At 35.7% G+C, this 14,958-nt stretch overlaps 1 protein-coding gene across 1 annotated transcript in view; it reads right to left on the reverse strand.

Moving 5' to 3' along the window:
- Window positions 1–14,958, reverse strand: part of LOC104280320 (potassium channel subfamily T member 2) — a gene marked incomplete at its 3' end in the record, with an annotated part of 69,496 nt that overhangs the window by 23,956 nt on the left and 30,582 nt on the right. The window contains exons 10-12 of the mRNA XM_009877936.1: window positions 4,806–4,986; window positions 2,549–2,713; window positions 848–984 (exon numbers count right to left, since the gene is read on the reverse strand). Coding sequence (XP_009876238.1) covers window positions 848–984; window positions 2,549–2,713; window positions 4,806–4,986 — 483 coding nt within the window. The remainder of the gene's footprint in view (window positions 1–847; window positions 985–2,548; window positions 2,714–4,805; window positions 4,987–14,958) is intronic.

Raw genomic sequence — 14,958 nt, forward strand, 5'->3', positions numbered from 1 at the left:
AGATTAGATTCTTGGAAATAACTCCCCTGGGGTAAAGAAGCCTGAATGACACAAATATTCTGACAGGTATTGGCTTAATTTTAGATATCTATATTACTTGCAGAATAAGTTCTTTTAAAGAGCAATGCAAATAACTCGGTTATTTGCTGAGAATCACCTTTCTGTCTCTTTGGAGAGTTTAGAGATGATTTTCCTTCGTGAATTCCACTGTGAATTCCTTCATGCCTTCAAGTGACTGAGCAAGGGGGGGCGGGGCTAAGGAACTGTGTTTGACTGATGTGTAGTGATTAATGCCATTCCCTATTAAGTGGCAGAGAGGATTTTTTTAGAAGTGGTGGAAGCATGGACTAAGAGGAAGGCCCTGAAAGAAGATTATGTGGAGCTATAGTACAGTAGTTGCTTATACTACTAGGCTGAACTTAGGAAGAAAACAAAACTGTGCGATGGGTTCACAGAGTGATAATTATTTTTATTTACTTTTTTTCCCTTTCAGCTCATCAGGAGAGCTACTCTCACAGTTACCATGTTTGCTTAAGGAAGAGAAATTAATTCTAGCATTACTGACAGTTTTGGAATTTTCTGTGCTGCTTTTTCAGAAGAAATCACAGACACTCTGTTTCAATACCTTTAAAAACTGAGACAGAAAAGACTTGGTCAAATGAAAGAGCTTATAAATATTTGTTCCTTGAAAACTTTCAGATAAATTTTCTTAATAGAAAAACACATTGTATCAGAGCCTTGCTTTCTTAAATACACATGCTTCCCTTCTAGTATTGCTTTTGTTGTTTGTCAAACAGGATGAGAGAAACATAAGTAAAAAAAAGCCCATTGGTCAATATTTGCCTACTTAGCTCTCAACAGGTCTTGATCTTTTAGTGCTGAGCCTTGCAGATAGATAACTCTTTGGGACCACATTGGGATTTGTAACACCCTTCGGACCTGAGCATCCATCTCAGTAGGACACAAAATAACGACGTAATAGTCCTGTCAAAAACATAAGGGGGAACAGTCATGTTATTTTTGGATGTTACCATTTATTGTTGCTAGAGAATGAGTCAACAGAGACTTAGAATGTCAGAAATGTCTCTGATAATCCTCAGATTTAATTGACAAAGGTTATTTGAATATATGTATTTAAAATACTGAACTGGATAATAAAAATGGCTGGATGGTTGTCAAGTGCTCACAAAACACTCCGGGGTGGCAGCTGAAGTTCATTTAGAAATTTTTTTTTTTCAGTATGAGCATGTTTTTTTTCAGAGACATTTATGTCATTCCAGCTGAAAAATGTAGGCAGTTTTCAACAATTGAAATGGAGTTGTCTCCCCTCAATTTTTTTCCTCTGCATTAATGGCCAGATCCAAAGTCTGCTTCCTGCACTACAAGCAGGCCTTGTTAGGAAAAGTAAGGTTGGTCTGAAATACATGTGCACGTACGAATGAAAAGGAGAGATAAATGGAACGTGAGAGGAGAGGCTGAGAGCTTAGGACAGCCTTGTCCTGGAAGACTTCCTTAGCACGCAGCCTTTTGCAGAAAGCCTAGCGCATCATCTGTATCCTTCAGCTTCCTATTTCAGCCGTGAAGGGAACGTATGTAAACTCTTTTAGGCTACGTAAGTAGCATTAGTACTTTTCTTCTTTGTCTCCAGTGTATCACAGAGCCTGACTCATTCTTCAGGCTAGTTAACTAAATTTTGCATTTCAATTTGCATTTGCATCTGCAAAGAATTGGATTTCTTTGTTCGTTTGCTTATGCCACTTACTAACTAATTATTTTGGGGAATATTTTGGATTTGGGATTTGTCAAATTGCTCCTCAGCAATTTGAGGATTGTATTTTTGTGATTTTTTTCACTAGTTAATGAAGCATATTAGCTCAGGTAACTTGGTGAAAGACATAGAGGAGGTTTAGTAAAAGAAACAGCCTGCAGCCAAGTTAATGATAATGAATTCAAATTGCTATCTCATATAAGCTTTTATATGATCAAAACAAGTCATATACATGTTTGTATTTGCTAGAGAATATGCGTACACTAAGAAAATCTCTTGTGTGTAAGTTTTCAAGGTCTTTGTCCTTTAAAGGACATCTATTTATTTCTTAATTTCAACAATTCAAAAAGGATCTAATCTTCCAAACATGGACCAAAAAAAACCACAAAAAACCCAAAGCAAAATGTGAAAATCAAGAGACACTTTGACTTGTGAGGAGTTTTGGATTCAGTCCCAAAACAACAGGAAAAAATAATTTGAGTATTTTCATTTATTTTCTATTTTGGAGTAGAATATAAGGAATTTGCATAGAAATACCTGTTTCTAAAAGGACTGGCATAATTCAACAAGAAAGTAATTCCATCTATTTAGTCTATTTACCTCAATTTAAAACTAATGTCTCCGTACTGTATCTCAGCTTCTTATTATAATTATAGATTCTCAATTCAGCCAGCTATTCCTAAATTCAGTTTTACAAATTAAAGACCATTTCAGAAGGCTGTCTGCATTTTTGCATTTTTGGTTGGTTTGTTTGTTTGTTTTATTTCTCACTCTAAGTACCTGCAGTCTGGGGTGAGCATAGAATTCATTTAAGAAATCCATAAGTAAGTCAATCTTGAGAGAGCTAACACACAGCACAACATGTTTTTCTGTCTGAGCTCTGTGTCGACTGTAGTTTCCACCGGACTTTTGTCTCTCCATCCACAAATACGCCAGCTGCTCAAACTGCAAGAGATGTCAATTGTCAGTGAAATACAGAGGAAAGCAGATGTGCAGTACAACCATATAATGACTTAACAATGTTGCCTCATTCATCTCATGGCTCTGTGCAAAGCTACTCTTAGCTCGCAATGTTTTACTTTTTATAAAGTTCTCTGGTAAGTGGGTGAGATGAACAAATATGGCAGTGGAGCCACAAATAGCAGAATAAATCCATCAAAATATTACGAGATGACAATAAATCTCAGGATTTCAGAGCAGAATGAAGGCTGTACCTTCTTTCTTTTATGTATTTTATACTTCTGTGCTCTTCTTTTCCCAGTGTTGCGTGACATAAATGCTTCCCTCAAATGAAAGGTTAAATTTTCACACACTTAAGTGTACGCTGTGATTATAGATACTTGGATAGAAGCACCGTGTTTCTTAGCTTGGGCAATAACTCTTCTCAGAATGTTCTGAATGTGATTCTGTATACTATCTGTCTTATAAATTTAGACACAACTTAAATACACCGCAGATGTTAATACAAGAAATTTGCCTTCATCATCTAAACAATACATGCAGGCTGACAGTAAACATTACTAGTCTGAAGTCTTTAGACTAGAAGAATATTGTAACAACCTATAATAAAACATACAAACACCGTTTCCAATTTTCTTGTAAGTAATATGCAGTTAATACCGAGTTCAATTTATCTATATGTCTGTGTGATAGCTGCTTTTTCTCATCCACATTCAGCTGATGGAGAGATTGAGTCGTGAATAATAATTGCAGGACAAAAGCTCAGGAGAGAATGCCTCCCACATTCTCTGTATGAAAAACTATAGGAAGCCTCATTAACATTACAAAGCTGTAAAACAAAGTAGCTAATAATAGGTACATTTATGTGCAAGGGCAGTAGATTCCAGGTTATTTAGAGGTAACGCAGAGCTCTTATGCCTGAAGTTTGTATCAGAACTACCTGAAAGATGAAACTTCTATTTGCTAGGTAATTCCAAATTTCTTTGATAAAGCATATTTTAGTTTTCAATAGAATATAGATTTTACTAAGTTTCCACTGAGTGGGAATATAATGATGTTAGTGCATATCTCTGTGTATGCAGACATCAAATATTTAGGTATAAAATGTTCAAATAATATCAAGAAAATGAATGCTGAAAACTTTAACTTCTGACTTCTCAGGGTTTCTGTGTTGTCTGCTCACAGTTGAGCTTTAGTTCTCTGTCAGAGAAGCAGACTGTGGAAACTATGGCTAAGTGAGAAACTTTGGTGCTTCGTGGTCGAGCAAGCCTACTCTAAGCTTTGATAAGCCTGCACAGTGTCTCCCCATATCCCCTTTTTGTGGCCTGAGGTCTGGGTGATCACCAAGTGTGGAGCAGTTAACCTCTCGGCAGGGCTTCGCATGTAACGAAACCAATTGACTCCTTGACATATTTGGATTTCCAGCCTTCTCCTCTTGAAACTGTTAGAATTGCTAAACTTCAGTAGGCATCAAAAATTCCTAACTGTGCTGTTCTCTCTATGTGTGTACCGACTTAGACAGCTGTGAACCCAATTTGCTTGAGTTGCAGATTTAATGAGATTTTTTTCAAGTTAGTACTGAGCTGTAAGTGTAGGAGAGGAAGTGGAGAGAACCAAGATTAGAAACAGAGTCTGCAGAGGAAATGGTATTCTCATAAAGAAAGTGCTGGCTACTGTTGTTTTTTGGTTTGGTGTTTTCTTTGTTTGTGTTCTGGGGTTTTGTTGGGTGTGAGGGTTTTTTTTTTATTTTTTATTTTTTTACACTGCTCCATTAATAACAAATGGAGTATCAAACGTGTATCTCGGGATGAAGGAAGGGCTCTGTGCTACATGACAGCAACAGAAAGATTTCAAAAGGACTTCAAAACTGCGATTAGTGCTGGTTTTCAGTATGAATCTAGACTTTAGGAGAACAAAAGAAAAAGGAAGGAAAAAACCCGAAACAGAATAGGAGGTATAGAAGGTGGTTATTTTTTCTGACATTTTATATGCAGTAATAATAGTAACAATAAATTACTTCAGTTATTATTCTTTTGTTTCAAAAACAGTTCTAAAGAGAAGAAAAATCCGCATTTACCTGTATGGGCAACACCACAAGAGCAACACAGATCATAATGACAACAAGCAGCTTTGAAGGCCATATCTTGGGTGTAACATCCCCAAAGCCCACAGTGGAAAATGTCACTATGCAGAAATAAAGGGAGTCAAAGAGAGTCAACCTGTTTCCTGCTCGTTCCAGATGCTGAATTCCACAAATACTATGTAGAAAAGAATGAATAAAGACACGAAAAATAAAAACTGTACTTAGGGTCAAGTTCATGTTTGATGATTATATGTGCAAAGAACTCTTTTATTTTCAGAACTCAAAAAATTATTAGCAAAGACATCTTTTCAAAAAAGAGTAAAGATTAGTATCAAATCAGAAGTCTATTATTCATATAATATTCAAATGCCATTTATAATAAAATAATCTCATTTTTTGATTATTTCAATATGACAGTCACAACTTTGTTGCTAGGTTTTGCTCAGTGGCTGTTGTGAAGGAGAGGTGGTATATGGAACATCATGGATTGATGCAATTCCTCTCTAAACCAGAACAAAACAGATGGTATATAGTTGCCACCATTCAGAATTTTCTACAAACATATTTTAACTTTTTCGGGGAGACTCTGCTGGTATGGCCAAGAAAATGTATACACTGCTTTCTTTGAATCTATCACTCTTTATGGTGGTCTCTATCCTTTTCTGTGGCAAGAGTTACTAGTATGAACTAGTTATGAGAGTACCTATTGCATACTGCTGCGATAACGTTGATTCTACTGGGTACTGACTGCCTAGAATAAACTGAAGGTGAGAATTGCAGGCTATCAAATTGTCAGAGGAGGAAGCGTCTGGGGCCAGCCATGAGGTAGAAAGCAGAAGATGCCAACTGCTCTGAAGGTTTTGCTTTTGCTTGCTAAAAGCACAGAATAGAAATATAAGGCTTGGTTGGTTTTGACAGTAGAATGAATGAAGTTCATTCCCTGCAGTCACACATTCCTGTGAACAAGTAAATGGTAGCCCAAGTGAATTGGTAATGATTTCTCTTGTAATCAGAGTGATGTGCTTTTGGTTTTGAGAAGCAGTAGCAGAATCTGTCTGCAGGTCTTAGGGCTATTTCATATGCTGCAAATTTTCAAAATATTTTGCTTTGAAAAAATACGCCATGATAAAGAACTTCCCAAGCTTAAAATATGATCTTCCCTAATACAGTAGAATTACTTAGATCAGTCCAGGCTTTTAAATTATATTCATCTATATGAAGAAAATCAATAGGTGAGCCACCCTGAATAGCGTTTTTTCCCCTTGGAGTTAGTGGAATGATTTCTCCTCAGACAATTAGATATAATTGATAAATAATATCGTAATTATTCTAGAACATACCAAAAGTTATTTCCTCATATATGGTATCCAGATGGTTATAGTCACTCATTAATATCTGCCAGGGTAAGATTTTTGCATCACCAGGGAGACCCTGTGTTTATAACAGCTTTAGCAGTGGTTCTTCTGTTCTCTGTACTGTTCTCCAAAAATAATTTAGCTGTGGGCAGTGGCATTTCCAGAACATATGGATCAAATTCCCAGTTTCCTTTTCACAGATCTAGCATTTGTAGTTTTCACACATCTCAAAATGTTCTAAAAAGGGTGGAGTTTTTTCCCCTCGTTGTTTGCATAAGTTTCATACTTCAGTCAGAACCGATACTTTTATATTCCTATCCAGTTTGTCCCACATTTTTCACTGGAGTTGTAATCTAGATCTTCCATAATTTCACTATGTTCCTCTTTTTCTCTTTTCTTTTTTTTGTATATTACTCTCCCTGAAAATATTATCAGAAGGACTGTAAGGAATTATTCTAATGAAGCTTTCTTTTGATCTCAGACAAGAAAGTTTTTCAGCTAAATCCTTTTCCAGTGTTACTTTGAAATAATGGAGTATACTGCAGAGGCATCCAAGTATGCATAAAGAAGCTATTTTAATACCATTATTCATATAAGTTACATGTAATTTTGAAAACAGAATGGTAACAGATTTTTAATTCTTCATTGTTATTATTTGTAATCACCTTGGTGCATTTTCTTCTCTTAGATGTCTTTTGTAGGTGCATCTCTAAAAAACACATTACCTTGACTTCAGTAATTAAGATCACAAGGGCCAGGAAAGCAGCAATTATACTGAGCCAGTGACATGGCCTGTATATAACAAGATTATTACACCACTTCAGTGGTGTATTATGTGCAGCTTGAGAAATATCTGCAGATGAGTTTGTATTTAAGAATAATGCATGATCCTGTCATTGGTAGACATGTATTTTTTCTGATACTGGTGCTCGTGAAATTGCTTGTTGTTTGTGTATGAAAAAGCATCAATTTTACTCTTGGATTTTGATAGGATGGATTAAAACGTAAAGAAGTCTGGTACCCTGTACTTAGGGTCAAATTCAAGTTTGATGGTTACATATGCAAAGAACTGTTTATTTTTACATTTTCAAGAAATGATTATTGTTTCCTCAATTGTATTCTTTTTGTAAAACCTTAAACAAATTTTAATAGCTTGCTGGTAGGAAAAATCAAGTGATGAAGGAGATATTTTCTTTACTGTGATTATTCTTTACGAGCTTTTTGTAGCTAGCCCACCCAATCATACTTTAGCTTTACTAAAATAAGTTAATATATCATGAACCTTTTCTAAGTGAATCATAAATTCCCATTAAACTTAGTGAGACTAAGATTTCATTTTATCAGCTGTACTCCCTTGTAGTCCTATATATTCTTAATTCCTTGAAGCCATCAAAATAAATTTGTGCCTGATCCAACATGTTGTGGATTCAAGCTGTTTCTCATTGAACTCAGTGGGCATGAGCCAGAGCTTCTCACATTTAGTTAACAATATTAAAGTCAGTTAGACATGGGAGCTATTTCTTCTTTGCTGAAACAGAAATTCAGCTCTTCTAATAACTTATTGAACAAATTAATTTCTTTCTTCAAAATTACTTGCACCTCATTTACAGTTCTACAAAATTGTACTTGAAGCCATAACTCGGAAAACAAAGGAATGATAAATCCCAAATTAGATTACCAATTCTTAATTTTACTGGATGTTTTGCTGCTCCACCTTTTGTTTTCCCTAGAGCCAGAGATGAAAAAACTACAGAAAAAAATGATTTTCAAGAGACAAATTTGTGGGAGTCTAATTACCGAAAGAAATATTATCTCTTTTAGTCCTCTACCAAGAATATCATACTTTAATCTCACCACCAGTGCCTCTAAAGAAATGTTACTCAGCATATATAGCATGTTGCATCTCTTTGGGCTACCTCATTACACTGCATACAGAACAGTGGAAAGTTACTGGCTGTCCTTTAAGCCAAATCCATGTGGATTAGTTACTCCATTCCCCACAACTTACTGATATCTTTTAATATTCTTTATATAAATACTAATATAAATTTCTTTTTTCTTGTAAATTAAGTGTTAAGCATTACTTTTAAATGATGCATGAATGCTGCATGTGCCAATACAGTTAGCCTATGTTCTTGTCTGCTTTTTCATTTTTCCTGATATAATGAAATATGCAGTAACTTGGAAAGCATCTTTTGGCTGTTTTGATATTTTATGGTGGTATTTTTATCTCCTTGTTCTTGTTTGCTTCTTTCTTTTCCTTCATCCTATGGTCATCTCTAGACAAACATGATTTCAAGCAGGAGAGGACTTCTCAGCAAGGGCAATGCTCAAGCCAAATTGTTCTAGTGGAGAAAATAAACCACTCTAATAATAAATACACAGAAAACACCCAATTCAGCACCTTCTATATCAATTTTAGGTTTTCTGGAAATCCAGCAAGGCTGTCCTCACGGTAGATCTAAGCAAGCAGTTACAAGAAAACAAAATTGGTTTGATGAAGAAGAGATTTAGTATTACTAAAAAAACCCCACAGAAACCCAAACCATGGGTCTGTTAAAGCAAGAGTGGTATTGGAAGATTTACTACAAACTTATGGAGAACACAGAAGTGTGATTTTAAACACTGTACTACCATTGCACTTGAAAAGCCAAAAATAAGCATAGTAACATGTAATCTTATGATTCATCATGTTTGGCTTAGATATAATTTGAACTTTTGAGAGTTCAATCTACATTTTACTGGAAGTTTTCTTTTAATTCCAGGAATCTTTGTTTGCTTGAGTATTCATGTGCCAAAACTAACTACTGTTTGAAATTAACCCCACAGGCAGTACAGAAATAAATACTGTAAAATAGCCCCTGAGATTAAGTCAGCTTTTTGTCATGATGCAGTAGCTTGTCATAGAAAAGGACATAACAACAACCACTTCAACAGCAATTTCAAAGTACTGTGCATTAACTGTCCTTATTTTAAATCAATTTTACATCGGTTTGTATTCTCATTGTCACTCTTGACAAATATGTCTGATTTTTTATTTTTACTTTTAGACAAAATTCTTGTTTACATGTATAGCCCCTTGACATCTAAAATAATGCACCACAGGCTGAAGCTAGAAGTTAAAGATGCTTAGATGTCTTCAAGGTTAGGTAGCAACTCACAGCATTGTTTATTGTGGACTTTAACTTTGAGCCTCAACTTGTGTAATTACTTTGTTGTGTTTTAAGTAGCTAGCTACAGGGAATAGCTAACGAATATGTTGAAATCAATGGGGATTAATTTTATCAGATTCTGTGGTGCAGACTGAGTGCTTAAATACTTCAGAAGTTACATTTGAAATAATTCCAAAATACAGCAATGCTGCATATTAGGTGAGCATTCCCAGTAGTTTCTCACACCCAAAACTCTTTAAAGTTCCCACATACCCTACCACAGAATGATGATTTTAGAGCATCATGATTATTTGATTCTTCTGTACTGCCAGTTGCTGTTTGTGTTATTTAAAAATTTTCTGATGCTAATACCACAGATTTTTTTTTTTTCTTTATGAGAAAAATTGGAATGAACCATCAGTCAGAAAATTGTTGATAGACCATCAACTGTAGCAAATATCTAGGGGTAAATTCAAGTACAGCAAAATACTAAAGAAGATGACTGTGTTAAATTTTCAGGAAATAGATGGGCAGGCATTTGAGACATATGTTACCACTGTAGGGGCTGTAACTATCTGCTTAAGGAAATCAAGATTTGGAAAATTTCACCCAAGATGCTTAAAGAAACTGCCTCAATCTTTACACCAGAATGAGATGTGGCTATAGAACAGTTCATACTTCAGTCTCACTCTAAGAGGCCTCTCTTACAAGTCTGATAAATGCATAGACATTTTTGCCCGAAATTAGGAAATAGCGCTCACTACTTGCCAAAGATGTTAATATTAAGCTGGTGTCAGTTTTAAGTCCTCAGAATGAAAGTGATATTAGGACTATGACTCTATGATTCTACGACTAAGGCTGTATCTGGAGAATGCTTTGCACATCGGCAAACAGTTTTTCATACTGTACGTTGTCTCTGTGTGGGGTGTTCTGTCTTCTCTAGGGCATTGATATAGAGCCAAATGCAGTTTTGTCCTGTATTTTAAAATTAGACATTATTGCAAAAGCATTTCTCGGTGCTTGCAGAGTTAGTATACGTAGGATCGTTAAATGGTCAATTTACATTTCACAAAATTCTGCACTGGATACTGATATAATGAGTGACATTAAAGTAGCAGTTTTTTCATTCTTTGTATCAAATACATATGAAAATATTGTATGTTGAATTCTGAATGGCATATCCTCTGAATTTTAACTATATTTTTCCTTTGAGATGCTACTGAGCTGTGTAGTCTGGTCCTACAAGAGGTGAAGGTGTTGCTAACCACCCTACCCAAAAGCTTTCTGACAGAACATCTCGTTCTTGTGTAAATAACAAAGAAGAGGTAAAGAAAAAGAACAAGAAGTGACAAGAAGCAGAAGTGACAAGAAGCAAATGAGTGAAGAGACAACCAGAAAACACTCTAATCAATAATAAAATTTCTATCCTTTCCAAACACCCTGAAGCTGAGGTTTTAAGTTGCTGAAAACTAAATGCTTCATTTTTTCCCAAGCCCTGTGATTCTTTCTCAGGTGATTTATCAAACCTGCTTTTTTTTCCTATACATTTATTTTTTGAAAGCAATATTCCTTGAAAAACATTAAAATAAATGCATTTTTAAAAAATGACTAGTTTAAATAGATGTAAAATTTCCAAAACATTAAAATGACAGAATCTGGTACAATAGATCATGTATAATATATCAAGTTTAGGTACAATGAGAAGTTCCAATTCTCACCTTTCATTCCATATAGAGGGCTTTAAAGTAGTGAGAATAACTGAATTGCGGGACATAGAAATTATTAATTACATACAAGGCAGTGAGAAGAATGAGGGAGAAATGCTGATTGGAAAGAAGATGCAAGTTGTTCTGACGTCTTTAAGTCAGCAGAGAAATACACTTGTTAGTTGGTAACAAATGATTCTGTGAATGCAGTAGACCACATGGAAATGGAGTCACAAAAAATACTGCTGGACTTGGTGGCTTCTTAATATTCTAGGACAAAATCTAGTATCTCAGATATGTTTGCAACTCTAATGCTAATTCGTTAGCTGATCCAATGTAAATCTTTCTATTTCTCCAGAGTTTTGTCTTCAGAGACCAGCATATGTTTTCATACAACACTCCCCTTTTTTCCACAATCAGAGTAGTGAAGAGAAAGACTTGGATTACTTTTCCAGGCTTTGAATCAAGTTCTTCCACTCTGAGGTGCAGAATTCTTTCTTTCACTACACAGCAATCCCACTGTGTCAGAAATGAATTCTGAACTTCTCTTTAGCTGGAAAGATCACCTTTTCCTATGTTCCAGTTGTACTTTTATACTAAATGACGGTGTTTGATATCATTGCCATTGTTTACCCATGGTGTCTAAGGTACTGATCTTTGGCAAAGTAAAATGCTTACATTATATGCAGCTAATGGTTGCAAAAGCTCAACTTACAAAAATAAACTTCCCCTAGTAAGCCACGTGACTTCCAGAAACCACAGAACATCTTGTTAAGCAGAATAGGATATTATGAAATGACCAACCAAATATAAATATTTGCTGAAACTGAGTAAGAACCTTTCTTCTCCTGCTGCTTCATTTTGTGAAGTGAGAAGTGGAGCTGCAATAAAACAACTGTGGTCACTGAGACTGCAGAAGTAGAGCCCCACTGTGGGCAACATTCAGCTCAGAGTATTTCCATAAAAAGGTCTGTGCACACTTCTCTAAGTCCAAAGAACTACTCGTATTTTTGTAAGCTTTCAAGACTGCCCTGGAGCTTTGATGGCTCCGTGTCCTAGCTAGCCTAGGTACACTTCAGTCCCCTCACAAGCGTTTATTTGTTGTCGACAAGCCTGTAGTTCCTGACCTTGAAGTATCCTCTCTAATGTTTATACGTATTCTGTACCCAAGCTGCCTAAAGTAAGAGTCTTTCCAGACTCCGCTGAAGTGTGTAATATCTTTCAATGCCTGGAAAATCCCAGATGCCAATATGCCTTTATGGTAGCTTATTAGTTTATGCAGCTCCTTGTATCCATCTCTAGTGGTAAAACAGCTTAGCTTCAGCCTATGCAGATCATTTGTTCGCAACATAGCTAGTTTACTAAATTTTTCATTCCCACAAAAGCTGGGCCATGGAATTAGATACATTTAGGAAACGTTAGGAAAATAGTTGATTCGATGTAATTTTACACTACAGACAGGATGGGTCTTAGATGATTTACTATCTTACAACCGTTACAGCACTATGATATAGTCTATAAGCCACTGATAAAATGATTTTGTTCATTTTCAGCCTTACTCAAGTCATAGCATATTTTAATGGCAAATTGATTTAATTTTATTGTTAAGTATTCATTTTGATTTATCTTGGATTCAATACCTGACAACTTCTTCTTTACTATTTCCTTCCATTTGGGACAGACTTTCTGTGTAATAGCATTTTGGAATTTTCTTCTTAGTTTTCCTTCAAAAAATTCTTTCCTTTTCAGATTTTTCATTTTCATTTGATTCTCAAGAATATTCATCAAGAATCTTCCTTACACTTCCATCCATTTTTGCATCTCCTTGACAGCCTCTCATTTGTTTGCATTTTAAGTGCAACTCTCTTTTGCTGCTCTTATTGCTGCTGTGAAAACAACTGCTTCACGACAAGCGAAATTGCCTTCCTCCTCTTGCAAAGTTTTCATGTTAATAACACTGTAAAGAATTAATTTCTCAAAATTTACAGATGAGTAATAATCAGGAAGAATGGTCTTTCTTGCATTGCTTATCTTGCTGTGAAAGGCAAATTATACACACAGGCTGGAGTGGTCTAAAACTTGCAAGTGATTCAGAGCAGATACCACTTGTTTTATCCACCTTAACCATAGGCATGAGGGCTGTAGCCCTTTGGAAAGCTCACAGGTGAAATTTTCCTTTGCAGCTTAAATTTCCCTAAAACACTTATTGTTCCAGAACTATATCCAAGATTTGTCAGAAGTGATTTTTACTTGTAGACGTGGAAGAAACTGATTTCGGCTTGTCTTATTTATGTCTCCCTCACAATCTTTTAATATGCTATTGCACCTCACTGTCTGCATTAGGCTCCTGTTTTTCCCAGAAATTTTCATTTACATTTGTTTTCATCACCAATTATGTAAAAAGACTGCACAATATAATAATAATGATGGCAATCTTAATCATTAGAAGATATGGAGAACTAAGACTGGCCTTTTCCTGAGTCAGAACGTAGGCTCTGAGGCCTCCTTGAAGCAGTGCCTAACTCATAAATTCTACTCTCCTCATTCCAGGTCCTGCAAGTCTAGCTTGTAGAGTGACTATTCTATGTAGCAATATTTTTGTATGTGATGGATAACAAAAGCAAGAAAAAACAGTCATGGAATCTTACTGGAATGGGATATTTGTGCTTATTAGAAACAGCTTTTCACATGTTTACTGAGCTTATTACGCCCTCAAAAGAGACAAAAGCACTTCTGGTGAAAAAACAATAGAATATGCACTTGGAAGACTAAAGGGTGAATAAATAGAAGACTCAGACGCGTAGGCTAGAAACTCATGAAAAATATCTGTTTCTCGTGACAGCTGCTTGCTGTGCTTTATATAATCTTTCTGAGAACAAAGGAGAGAGGTTTGCAGAGCTGGAGAGGTGACAGATGGAATGTGATGGACTTATTTGAACATTGTGAGAAGCCCTAATGAAGACCGCTATGAAATGCTACAATTATGTAGCAAGACAGAGATGGAGAACTGTTGTGTTCCTCCTATGGCACAACATTTATGCTTACAACAAAATGTTCATTCTGCAGATGATTATTTATGTACTGGTGAGTGCAAAAGCTTTATGATAACTTTAATGCGGCTGTAGTCTGTTCCATTTTGGATTTTTATTATGGCGCTATTATTATTTACTTTTTAAAGTAGATGTGTGTATTTTATGAACTAAAGATAGTATTTTAAATATTTGGGCAAGATGCTGAACAATGAGCATGAGCACGTTCTCTGGAATTTTTAATATTAATTGAAAGTATCAGAGAAAATAACAGCAGTGCATATTATTTAAATTATGAAGTTGTGTTGTTTTAAAATGCAGTAGTCCCCATGTGTTTATAAAATGAAGCAAGCAGACAAGTTTGTTCTCTATGTCACAAGTGAGATGGACATATCAATTTTCTGCATCTCTGGATGATGGATAAAAAGGCACCTTTACAGGCCAGGAAATTTGGTGGTGGGAAACTTCCTATTGTTCTCCCTTCTGGAAAACTAAAATTTACAAGGAGTTTAAGGTAAATGGCTGTAGTCAGATCACTTCAGGATGGTGGTGTATGCCTCTTGCATTTCAGGCTGCACTGTGAAATCACTAACTCATCAATAGTCTTTTCTCTGTTACGAGTGTTTCCCTTCAATATTTTTGTTGTTACATGCACAAATATGGCATCATCTAAACCTCTCTCATACGCATAGGTGTTGTCAGTGTTGGTACCTTTGCCAGTGAGGTCACCTGTACAGAAAAGAATAAAGGGCACTAGTTACGGTCAAAGCCGCAGGCTCCTTGCCAACACCAGAAAGAGTTTTGCTTCATTTCTTTGATTCCTCTCAGCTCCTACCAGCTTGTTCCAGTTTTGGGGTACTGTCATCATCTTCCTTATTTTTGTGAAGAACTCTTGAGATTGTGGA

Source organism: Apaloderma vittatum, unplaced genomic scaffold (assembly GCF_000703405.1).
Source record: "Apaloderma vittatum isolate BGI_N311 unplaced genomic scaffold, ASM70340v1 scaffold2251, whole genome shotgun sequence".
Lineage (NCBI taxonomy): Eukaryota > Metazoa > Chordata > Aves > Trogoniformes > Trogonidae > Apaloderma > Apaloderma vittatum.